This window comes from Coturnix japonica, chromosome 14 (assembly GCF_054131305.1).
Source record: "Coturnix japonica strain WE chromosome 14, WE-NBRP24, whole genome shotgun sequence".
Lineage (NCBI taxonomy): Eukaryota > Metazoa > Chordata > Aves > Galliformes > Phasianidae > Coturnix > Coturnix japonica.
The window spans coordinates 17,643,240-17,654,264 of record NC_140676.1 but is presented as its reverse complement, the minus strand read 5'-3'; the positions used below and the strand labels follow the sequence as shown (position 1 = coordinate 17,654,264).

General features: G+C 60.8%; 1 protein-coding gene across 19 annotated transcripts; it reads right to left on the bottom strand.

The window, feature by feature from the left end:
• Nucleotides 1-253: 253 nt before the first annotated feature.
• Nucleotides 254-10,884, bottom strand: CELF6 (CUGBP Elav-like family member 6). 19 transcript variants are annotated; one of them, XM_015872383.3, is made up of 13 exons: nt 10,219-10,884; nt 8,286-8,368; nt 5,481-5,529; nt 4,697-4,825; nt 4,539-4,618; nt 3,996-4,139; nt 3,747-3,891; nt 3,513-3,662; nt 3,349-3,411; nt 2,607-2,687; nt 2,377-2,520; nt 1,618-1,772; nt 254-1,490 (listed from the first exon to the last, which is right to left on the bottom strand). In XM_015872383.3, the coding sequence occupies exons 1-12, from the start codon at nt 10,484-10,486 to the stop codon at nt 1,645-1,647; spliced, it is 1,464 nt and encodes a 487-aa protein (XP_015727869.2). In that variant the 5' UTR covers nt 10,487-10,884; the 3' UTR covers nt 254-1,490; nt 1,618-1,644. The 19 variants fall into 19 exon arrangements, with proteins under 19 accessions (XP_015727869.2, XP_085372129.1, XP_085372131.1 ...); XM_085516003.1 differs by having other exon boundaries at nt 2,607-2,684; XM_085516005.1 differs by having other exon boundaries at nt 2,607-2,684; nt 4,697-4,822; nt 10,219-10,637.
• Nucleotides 10,885-11,025: the final 141 nt, after the last annotated feature.

The window sequence follows — 11,025 nt, the reverse complement described above, 5'->3', positions numbered from 1 at the left end:
AATGGAGGCGGCTTCACACTGAGATTAACCCAAAGGGAATCAGCCCAACAGTGCAGGCCCTGCCTGCTCCCTCTGCTCGGGGACACATTCCTTTGGGAAACGGCATCCCCTGGATAAAAAACACAACGATAAATCCCCATAGGAGCGGCTGTATGTGCAGGTCGGGTCTTGGTGGGTCGGCAGCATCTCCTCCTCCAAACACAGGGCTGATGTTGTGGCAGCCATCGCTCCACAGAACAAACCAAGGTGACCATTTTGACAAAATAATTTTATTTCGCTTCGCTTTGTTTCTGCCGAAACCTCACATTTTTTATTTAATCGTTTTTGTTTTTTTTTTTTTGGCTGAAAAAAAAACCAAAACCGAACCGAACCGAACGGAACAAAATAAAAGAATTCACAAAAGAGCCAAAGAAGCAAATCGCTTCGCCGTCTCCCGCAGGCGACCGAGGGCTCTTTTGGCCACGTTCACCCCCCAGAATCCCCTCTGCGTCCCCCCCCAGCGCTTGGCCACAAACTGCCCCCCCACACTGAGCCCTTCAGCCGTGCTCCTCCCGGCGCCGCTCGCAGCTCATGCGCCCGAGGTGTTTCTTACAATGTTTTTTGTTTTTTTCTTCCTGTTTTTTTTTTTTTTAAGTTTTTTTTTTTGTGTGTGTCTGTGTGTGTGTGTGTGTGTTTTAAATTAATTTATTTATATATATATTTAAAAAAGCAATAGTCCTTTGGTCCCTAAACTCTAAGGAATGATATGACTCTGAAACAAGTAATCCTATGTCCCTGTGCCAGTGACAAGCAGGGGGAAGCGCATGTTCCGCTCCCCTGCTCCATGGGATATATATATATATATACTTATTTATATATATCTTCTATAAGTCCAACATCCTCTTATCCTTTTTCTTCCCTCTTTTTCCCAGCCAGACGTGGAAAAAAACAACAACAACAAAACAAACCAAAAGAAACCCCCAAGATTTCCCTTTCCAAACAGGCATCCTCATCCTCCAGGTGAATCGCCCGAGGTCAGTCTCATCCCGCTGGCTTTGGTTTATAATCCATTCGGAGCCTCTTTTCCTCGTTCCTCTTGGGAAATTTGTAGCAGCAAATGAGTGCTTATATAAAAGGTAGCTCACATCCCGGCTGCCCGGGCCTCAGTCCTCTCCCGGCAGCAAATCTCAGCCCCAACGCCGCATCACTCTCCTCCTTCCTGCCTTCCGCCTCGCTCTCTCGTTCCCGTTAAGAAACAAACAAGACCGGTTGGAAAAAAAGTAATCAAAAAAGAAATAGAAAAGCTACGACCAGAACGGCTCCTTTCTTCACTTTTTTGTGGGTTTTTTTGTTTTTTCTTTTTTTCTTTTTTCTTCTTCTTCATCATCAGCTTTTCCTCCTCTCCTTCCTCCTCCTCCTCCTCCGGGATATGTTGCAAAGAAAGAGAGTTACGGGTTTGGATACTGCACTTGGGGAAGGGGGAAGTTGGCAGACACCGCGGGACGCCCGACCTGCGAGACAACAAATGCACTGTGAGCAATGCAGGCAACAGCCGACCCCCAGACCACCTCAGAGTGGTGTTACCAACACAGCCACTCTTCATGCCAAGACAAACAGGCCTGTGATGCTGCCAAGTACCTCTCTGCGGGGCCAGGGTGCCAGGGGTCAGTAGGGTCTGTTGGCATCTTTTGGCCGCTTTAGCTGGACTTTTAGCCTCTTCATGCCGATCTGGAAGCCGTTCATGGCCTGAATGGCTGCCTGAGCGCTGGTCGGATTGTCAAAACTGACGAAACCTGGGGGTGAGGGACGGGGTGACACACGGGGACAGTTTGTCACTGTCAATGCCACACCAAGCTGCTTGACTTCAACACAGTCGTGGCATAACTTCACCACGGGCCCCAAGTTCCCCAAGGGTGCTCACTCAGCCCAGGAATGGCCTCTGGAACATGGGGCTGTAGGGCACCACCCTACAATGCATGGCACTGGATGATGGCACCTTCAGGGACACTGATGTCTGTGGGGACACTGAGGTGAAGGGGCCTGTGGGGACTCTGGGGTGAAAAAATCTAGAGGGATGCTGGGGTGATGGGATTGGTGGGGACACTGCAGTGACAAGGCCTACATGGGGTCTGCAGGGAACCTGAGGTGACTGGGCTCCCAGAGGCACAAGGTCTGAGGGGCCATCAAGGTGAGCAGGTCTGTGCGGACAGCGATGTGACAGTGGGGACACAAAAGGGCACGGGTATGCAGGGAGAGTGGAGTGGTGAGATCTGTGGCCACCAAGCATGAGGACTGTGACAGCAGGAGGGTACATCCTTCCGTCCCCACGTGTTGAGGTCCTTCAGCCCCACGCTGACAGCCACAGCTGCTCTGGGCTTCGCTCACACGGTGACTTACCAAAGCACTTGCTCTGGTTGGTGGCACGATCCACAAAGACTTTGGCAGAGATGACATTGCCAAAAGGCAAGAACATCTGCGTGAGCTCCGCGTCCCCAAACTCCTGGGGCAGGTGATAAATAAACAGGTTACAGCCCTCAGGACCTGCGTGACACACAAAGGACATGGACACAAGTCAGCTGCCAGGGGGGGCCACCAGCAGCACATGGAGTGCAGGGTGCCCCCCTTACCTTCTCGCTGCTGCTGCGGGATGATGGGCGCTTGCTGGGGGAAGGCTTGGCTGATGGGTGCGTAGGCAGTGGGATATGCTGCTGGAACAGAGAACGCGGCACTTAAACCCCAGCACAGGATGGACACAGGATGTCCCCTCACGGACATGTCCTGCTGCCACGCATCCCCAGCACGCTGGGTTTGGTGGCACAGAGGTTCAAGCAGCCATGGGCACTGCTATGGTGGTTGCTTCCCAAAGCCTTGTCTCTCCCAACCGCCTTCTATCAGGAAGCAGAGGGTTGGGTGTGACACAGTGGGATGGTGCCACTGGGGTTCAAAACTCTTTTTGAGGTGTTTGCTCCCATGGTGATGGATATGGGAATGGCTCCCCCAGGGGGGATGCTGGTGGCACCAGGAATGTGCCATTACTGAGGAGGAAAGCAGTACATTCGGTTGGTTTTGATTAATGATCAGGGGTCAAGAACTCGTTTTTCTGGAGAAAATTTGTAAACAATCACCAGTGCTCCTAATTAACTGCCTTCCACCCTGCCTCCAAAATCTGCCAGAGCACCAGCACGAGGGCGATGGGGATGCACTGATTGGGATTAGGGGACAATGCTTTGAATTGGAATTACCCCCATCACTGCCCCACAGCTCCCATACCCCACGCTTGCTGCGTCACAGTAACGTGTGCCCAGTTCATCCTAACCCACAAAGAGCAGAGAGGGGAGAGATGGAAAAGTGCAAAGCCAAGTGTGAGACCTGCATAGTGCTGCATGCCCGCGTAGGCTTGCTGGAGGGGATCTGCCACTGTGGGGCTTTGAGCTAGAAGAGAAAAGGGAGAAGGAAGAGAATAAGCAAAGGGAAAGCTGAGCACAGCTCCCGGAACCTGCCGGGGAACGTGCCTGAGTCCTGTGGGGCGTTACCTGGGTAGGGGTGGATGCCGTTGGTGTAGATGGTCTCAGAGGTGGGCTGCCCGTTGGTCTGCGGCGGCAGCGGGCTGAAGCCATTCACACCAATAGGTGTGGCGATGCTGGGCACGGGCGCTGTGCTGATGCCAGGCGGGGTGCTGGTACCTGCAGGCCACGGGAAGGAGGAAGGCTCAGCGCCATTGCGGCCCCATGGCCACCAAGGGGGAGGCTGGAGGGGGGTATTTGTACCTGAAGAGGGGGTGAGGGGGGTGGCCACCAGCCCACTGACGTTGAAGGCGGCCATTTGCTGCATCTGGGCAGCAGCAATGGCGGCCATGGGGTTCAGGCAGGTCCCCTGCGCCGCTGCCATCAGGGCCGCCTGCTGCTGCATGATCTGACAGGAGACAGCCAAGGAGAGAGGGAAAAGCAAGTGAGGCACAGAGGTAGAAAGGAGCGAGGAGGGTAGATTAGCATGTTCTGTCCCACACCGCCCCATACCGCCTGTGTGTAGGCCCCGTAGGCGCCAAACTGGATGGTCATGGGGTTGAAGATGCCCAGCTGCCCCGCCATCTGGTGCATCCGCCGCAGGGTCCTCTCCTTGTCCGTGTCCGCAAACTTCACCACCAGGCTGGACGAGGCGCCCTGTGGCACAGCAAGGCAGAGCTGAGTGGGGCCATGACCACATCCCCACATCACCCCATGGCACCCCCAGCAGGGGGACACCCCGCAGCTGCAGAGCCCTGGGGATGCCGCCTGGGCCGGCCGCAGCTCACAGCAATCAATATGGGGTTTAATTACAGCCCTCTTCCCCCCCACTCCCGGCAGCTGCTCCCTGACCGCTGTTTCCTTTCCCCCTCATTAGTGGTGTTGACCTTCGTTGTTAATTAACCACACCTTTCTCCCACAGCCCCACACGCTCACCCCCGGTGTGAGGCAGGGATGAACCCCAGGCAATCCGGGCAGCACACCGGGATTGTGATCCAATTAGACAGATCAAATTAGCCGGTGATTGGATTAGGGGACAGCGAGGCCAGTGCTTACCGGCATGGTCTGGCTGCCGTGCAGGCTGCTGATGGCAGCTTGAGCCTCGGCGTGGCTGCTGTACTTCACAAAGGCACAACCTGCAGGCAGAGGGACGCGGACAGTCACAAGAGGCGTTTGGGCAATGCCTGGCTGCCAGGCCCTGCTCCGTGACCCACCTTTGCTCGCCCCATCGGGCCCACGCAGGATGGTGCATTCCTCGATCTGCCCGAAGGGCTCGAAGAGGCGCCGGACGTCATCCTCGCTCTGCTGCTTCCCCAGCATGCCCACAAAGAGCTTCCTGTCTTCTGGAGGCAAAGCAGAGCAGTCGGCGGGGGGAGCTGGGCAGCGCACATCCCTTCCCTGACCCCAGTGTGCAGATGGCTCATGGAGGGAACAGCAGCACCGCAAGACCCAGCAGAGAGGATGCACAGCACCCTACAATGTGTGTGTATTGGGGGTGAGGCAGCACTGGGGCTGCTCCTGGACACCATGATGCCCATGGGTCTGTGACCAGGAGACAAAAGGAGCCCCAAAACACCAGCAGTGTGACTGTGTGACAGAGCAGAACCGCCTGCAGCCCCTGGCTGTGCCCGGGAGACATTGATATCCAGAAAATGAGGAAGGGAGAGTCAATAATGAGGAGTTGGTGATTATTACCAGCATCTGCCCCGCCGTGCACTAATGGCATTTCACAAAGGAAATAAGGTGCCGTGTCGGAGAGTTGCTGGGGAAATGCAGAGATAACGGCGGGAGGCGACAACAGTGCAGCCATCAGCACATGGAATCAGTGCCGGGAGCGGGGCTATGCACCACTGCTCACACATCAGGTCTCATCGGTGTGATGAGAGGATGCCAGGTCTCAGCCCTCTCCCCGAGCTACACGCTGTGTCTCAGTGCACCCCTCGCTGCTGCCATCCCATCACCCCAGGTGTCCCCTGCCCTTGGGGGGGCTGTACCTACCTCCTCGTCCCTCGCTGTCCGCCGGCTTCACCTGGATGGGGCGGTTCATCTGCAACACACAACAGCAGCGGGCATTCAGCGCGGTGTCACATCATGATGGACCCCATATGTGGGGCAGGGTGAGCTCTGGGGTGGTCAGATGTCCAACGCCACCTGACACGGATGCATGGTGGCTCCCAGGAGCCCATCACCTCGCAGGGCTGTTCGGGTGTGGGTGTGACACACGCCTGCCACGATGCTGTGCCTGTACCCGTGGGTGTGACATGTGCGTGCCCTGGGACGGGGGGTCAGCGCTTCCCCCCGGCCATGTTTCCCCACGCAGCACAGGCCGCCCCCCCCCCCCCACTCCTCCCCCTCCTTTTTCCCCTTTTTCTTCGGAAAAAGTGCGACAATTACGGCCATTTCCATGGCAACAAGCGTGCTTCCCCCGCGCTGATGTGCTTGATAGGGTCGTCACGGCAACGGCCGTCACGCGTGATGGGGCACACGCCCGCGGGGCTGGCACGCGTGCAAGGAGCGTGCAAGGAGCGTGCAAGCGGTGTGTGAGCACCGCACCCCAACACGCCGCATGGGGCAGCCCCAGAGCCGGGCGGGGGCAGCGCCAGCCCTGGGTGGCAAAGAGGAGGAGGAGGAGGAAGGCTCAGGAAGAAGAGGAGGGCTGTTTCCACGGCAACCGCCTCGTCTCCAGGGAAACGCAGGGAGGAGATGTCAGTGCAGGCAGGGATGCTCCGGGGAGGGACCGGGCTGGGGGGGAACTCAGCCCCGAGGTGGCATCGAGGAACGCGGGGATCCCACGGCCCCACACGGCTGGGGAGGGCGAGCCCCATCTCTGGGGGGATAAAGGCGCCGTCCCTCGGCCGATCCGCGGCCACGTTCACCATCACAGCGGCCTTTGCCGTTACAGGCCGTGGGCATCAGCCCACCTCCCCCGCTCAGCACCCGCCCCGCTGCTCGGGCGGCTCCAAAATGGGGTCCGGGCAGCGCTGCTCGCACACACAGCCCGTGCACGGCCCCCCCGGCACAGCCCCCTGCACGCTCACACCCACACACCGCCGTGCGTCCACGTGCCGTGCACACGTGTGCACACGTCTGCACACCCCTGGGGCACAGCTGCACCCACACCGCTCGTGTGAACCGGGTGTGAATGTGAGCGACACGCGCTTCCACGCGCTTCCACGCTCCCACGTACAGTTCCACGGCTGCACACCCAGCACCAACAGCCGCTTGCACGCTCCACCAACCCCAGAGGCAAAGCCGTGCCCCGAGCAGCACACAGCGTGCGTGCAGCACCTCCGCGTGCACACCCCCTCGCTCTCCTCTTGCACGCCCCTTGCACACACACACACACACACACACACACACTCAGGCTGGAGCACGGCACAGCCCCCCCGCAGGACAGGACCCTCCCATCCCCGTCCGCACCCGCTGCCCCCCACCCCCCCCACCCCCCCCGCGGTGCAGCCGAGCTCCGCACCCCCCGCACCCGCAGGGATGCACCCGGCCGGGCGGGGCCGTGCCGGCAGACAAAGGCGGGGGCCCTACCTCGATGCAGAGCAGCTTGGAGCCCGCGGGCACCCACAGTACGGGCGGCCGCGGCCCCGGGGCTGGCACCTGCGGCAGCTGCATGGCTCGGCTCGGCTCGGCTCGGCCCGGCTCGGCTCGCTTCGGCCCGGCTCCACCCAAGGCGGCCCGGCTCGGCTCGGCTCGGCCCGGCTCGCGCAGCGGCTTGCGCGGGAGGCGGGGCGACAGAGGGGCAGCCGCAGCCCCACCGAGCCGAGCCGAGCCGGGCCGGGCCGGGCCGAGGGGCGGGGCGACATTAAACCACGCCCCCTCCTCCTTTAGGCCACGCCCCGCACCGCGCCAGGGGCGGGCACGGAGCCGGGGGGGTGTGCAAACAGCAGCGCGGGTGTGCAAGAACATGATGGGGGGGCACGAACCAGCACGAGCGTGCGAGCACAACCCGCAGATGTGCAGCCACCGGGAGTCACGTCCACGAACAACAGCGCGAGCAGCAGCGTGTCACGGCACCGACACCACGGAGCGGTTGTGCACGCGTGTGCGAGGACACGGTGCGTGCGCTGAGAAGGGGCGGATGGCAGGAGCGTGTGCCCTGCACGCGGGGCACCGAGCGGACGGCAGCACCAGCACCCCCTGCAGGGCCAACCTCGGGCCGTGGAGCCCAACGGGTGGGGGCCAGGCCTCGGTGTGTGTGGGGGGGGTGGGCACGTCCCTCCCAGCCGTAACAAAAGGCCCCTCCGCTCGCCCAAGGCTGGTATTTATATTTACGGGCCCCGCGATTTCCCCAGCCAAGCGGCGGCCCTATTGATTTTGATTTAGAAGAATAATTAAATATTTATTTTCACTTTGTTAAAGCTCGGGAGGTCAGAGCCCGCAGAAAGCACAGCGGCACGCAGGAGGGAGAAAAATCAATGCTCGGTTTGCGGCCGCTGGAGCAGCTCCTGTCCCTCACACTGGGCCTGCGCTGCACCCCTGGCACCCGTCACCCACCGACCCGGCCTGGGGAGGCGGGTTGGTGACATGGGATGAGCCCGTGTTTAATGAGGCCACGTTTGAACACGCGCTCGGGACCGACAGCGCTGGTGTCAGACCCGTCTTGTGACCATCGTCCCCGGGCGCTCAGCTGAGCAGCCCAAACTCATCACAGCAGTGACACAAATCACAGCTGAACCCTCAAGGCAAAGTGATGCCTGTGATGCTGCCTTGAGCCCGGTGCAGAACCCACAGCACCACGGTGATCTGCCGCCCCCACCCCAAACCTCTCCCCGATCCCCTGCCATCACTTACCCCTGGCAGTGTCTTCTGCTCATGCAGAGCGCTCTGCGCCTTCAGGGCCGAGTCACGGGCGCAATAGGTGAGAAAGGCACAGCCTGCAGAGATGGGGAGACAGCGTTAGTGGCTGAGAGACACCCGCAGCACCCCAAATCCCACTGCTCAGGAGCTACCGCAGCACTGGGCACCCGGCACCGCATCACCTCTCCCTGGGCCACGTGTGCACAATAGAAACCACTGGACTGGGCTCAGCCCCAAAACCGAGTGGTAGATATTAATGCAAGCAAGGCAGGAGCGTGCAGCCCCGAGCACAGCAGCAGGGAGCCCTGCGGAAAGCCACAGCCGACGTTCTCCAGGAAGCACATTTCCAAGCGTCGACGCCACACATCCCGGTGCATCCTCCTCGCTGCGGATGGCGACGGCGCTCCGGTTCCTCCAGCATCACGTCGCGGCACTTCGGGACCAGCATTGTGCCTGGGGTGAGCTCTTCCCACGCTGACTCACGCTGCCGACCCCACAGCTCGTGTTGGGGGATGGCCAGTCCCTGCCCCAGCCCCGTGCTGCCACGTCGCTCCCCATCTGAGGGCTCCCCAGATTTACTGAGATCACGTCCAAAAGCTTGGGAAAGTGATATTAAAACAGCAGCAAAACAGTTTCCCTTCAACAAAGTAAATATTTAATGAATAAAATTGACATTGATGCATTTTTAATATTGGCACAATTAAATCCGCCAGCTGATTAAGTATTAATAACTCTTAATAAGTACAATCAGCGTGCCTCGGAGGAGAGGGAGCACGGCGGCAAAGCAGGGGGCGACGAGGATGGGGTCCTTCACCCCCTCTGGGGCAAATCTGTGCTGGTTGGAGCGAGGACAGAGCCCTGGGCTAAATCTGAGGTGGAGAGGGGAGGTTGACGCTGCGGCTCGCTTCAGCCCAAGCACCGGGTCCTTCCCAGCAGCCTGCGTTTCCAGTGTTTACCATCTGTAATCAAGCTGGCTTCCTCCGCTCCGCTCGCCTTGCCTTTGATTTTCCTCCCTGCGGGCAATGATGGGGACGGTGCCCAGGAGAAGTTGGGAGGGCAGTGATGATGGCAGCGATTGTGCCCGGAGGCTCACCCCGAGCATGGATGGCATTCGAATGACAGCAGCATCCGCAGTCACGTCGTGTTCCTGGGCCTTGGTAACCAAAACTGATGTTGGATGAAGAGCTGAGGGGCAGCACAGTGCAGAGCCCCTGGCTTGGGGCACAAACACGGCTTCAGATGCATTTTAGAGGCCACGGTGCCAAGAACAGTCTGGTGGTCACCCCCCCTCGCCAGCACATCAACATCCACCGGCGCTGTTTCAGCTTCCAAAACATTCCCAAGGAGGCAGGTGCTGCCCATGGCTCAGGGACGTGCTGACGGCTTGCAGAGGAGCACAGGGCACTGTCCAGGTGGCAGTCGGAGCTGCACAGACCCACATTGGTGCTGCAGATCCAGGTATTTCCCCCAGCTGCGGGGGGCTCTGGCCCAGGGTGCTCCCATGGCAGCTCCCAGCATGGTCAGGTGTCCCCGTGCTGGAGGTTCCCCTATTTCAGATGGGTGCCTACATCCACCTCGGCAGTGCTCCACCTCAGGGGTAAATAAACTCAACACAGGGATGTTCCTCCAGCTCACGGCTCCTTCTCATCAGCGGTGCCTTCCCCACAGGGGTGCCTCTATCCCACACCAAGGGTGGTATGCAGGGGCAGCTTCACCTCAGGGGTAACGTCACCTCATGGTGCCTTTGCTTCAGGGCATCTCCACCCGATATTGCCCACCTCAGGGCTATACCCACCCGATATTGCCCACCTCAGGGCTATACCCACCCGATATTGCCCACCTTAGGGCTATACCCACCCGATACTGCCCACCTCGGGGACCCCCGCTGCTGTCGGTGCCCAGCCCGGCCCCCCGCTGCCCGCCGTACCTTTGTGCATGCCGGTGAAGCGGTCCTTGAGCACGGTGAGCTCGTAGATGCGGCCGAACTCCTCGAAGAGCGGCTTGAGGTCGCTCTCCTCCAGGTTGCGCGGGATCTGCCCCACGAACAGCTTGATGGCGTCGTGGTCCTTCATGGCGATGGCGCCGGGCGGGTGGCTCAGCCCGTTCACTCGGCCGCTGTTCGCGGTGCTGAACGCCGCCCCCGCCGGGCCCGCCCCCGCCTCCGCCGCCGCCACGCCGCTGCCCGCCGCGGCCATGGCCGCTCCGCCGCCGCCGCCGCCGCCGCCGCCCCGCCCCGCCGGCCCGGCCCGGCCCGCCCGCCCCGCTCGGCGCCGCTCGGAACCGTTCGGAACCGCTCGGCGCCGCTCGGCTCGGCCCGGCCGCGCTCGGCCCCGCTCGGCTCCGCCGCCGCCGGCCCGCTGACGTCAGCCGGACGGCCCCGGCCGGGCGCGAGGCATTAGCATAAGGAGGCGGCGGCGGCCAATGCCGAGGGGGGGGTCGGCCCCGCCCCCCACCCCCCGCCCCCCGGGGCGGTCCCCAGCCGTCGGTCGGCTCCGGAGTTGAGATGCGGCGCCGCGCGGGGCGGCCGGCGGGGCTCGGAGCATCGTCACGGGGCTGGGAGCATCGTCACGGTGCTCGGAGCATCGTCACGGTGCTGGGAGCATCATTCCGGTGCTCGAAGCATCGTCACGGTGCTGGGAGCATCATCTCGGTGCTCGGAGCATCATTCCGGGGCTCGGAGCATCGTCACGGTGCTGGGAGCATCATCCCGGTGCTGGGAGCATCATTCCGGTGC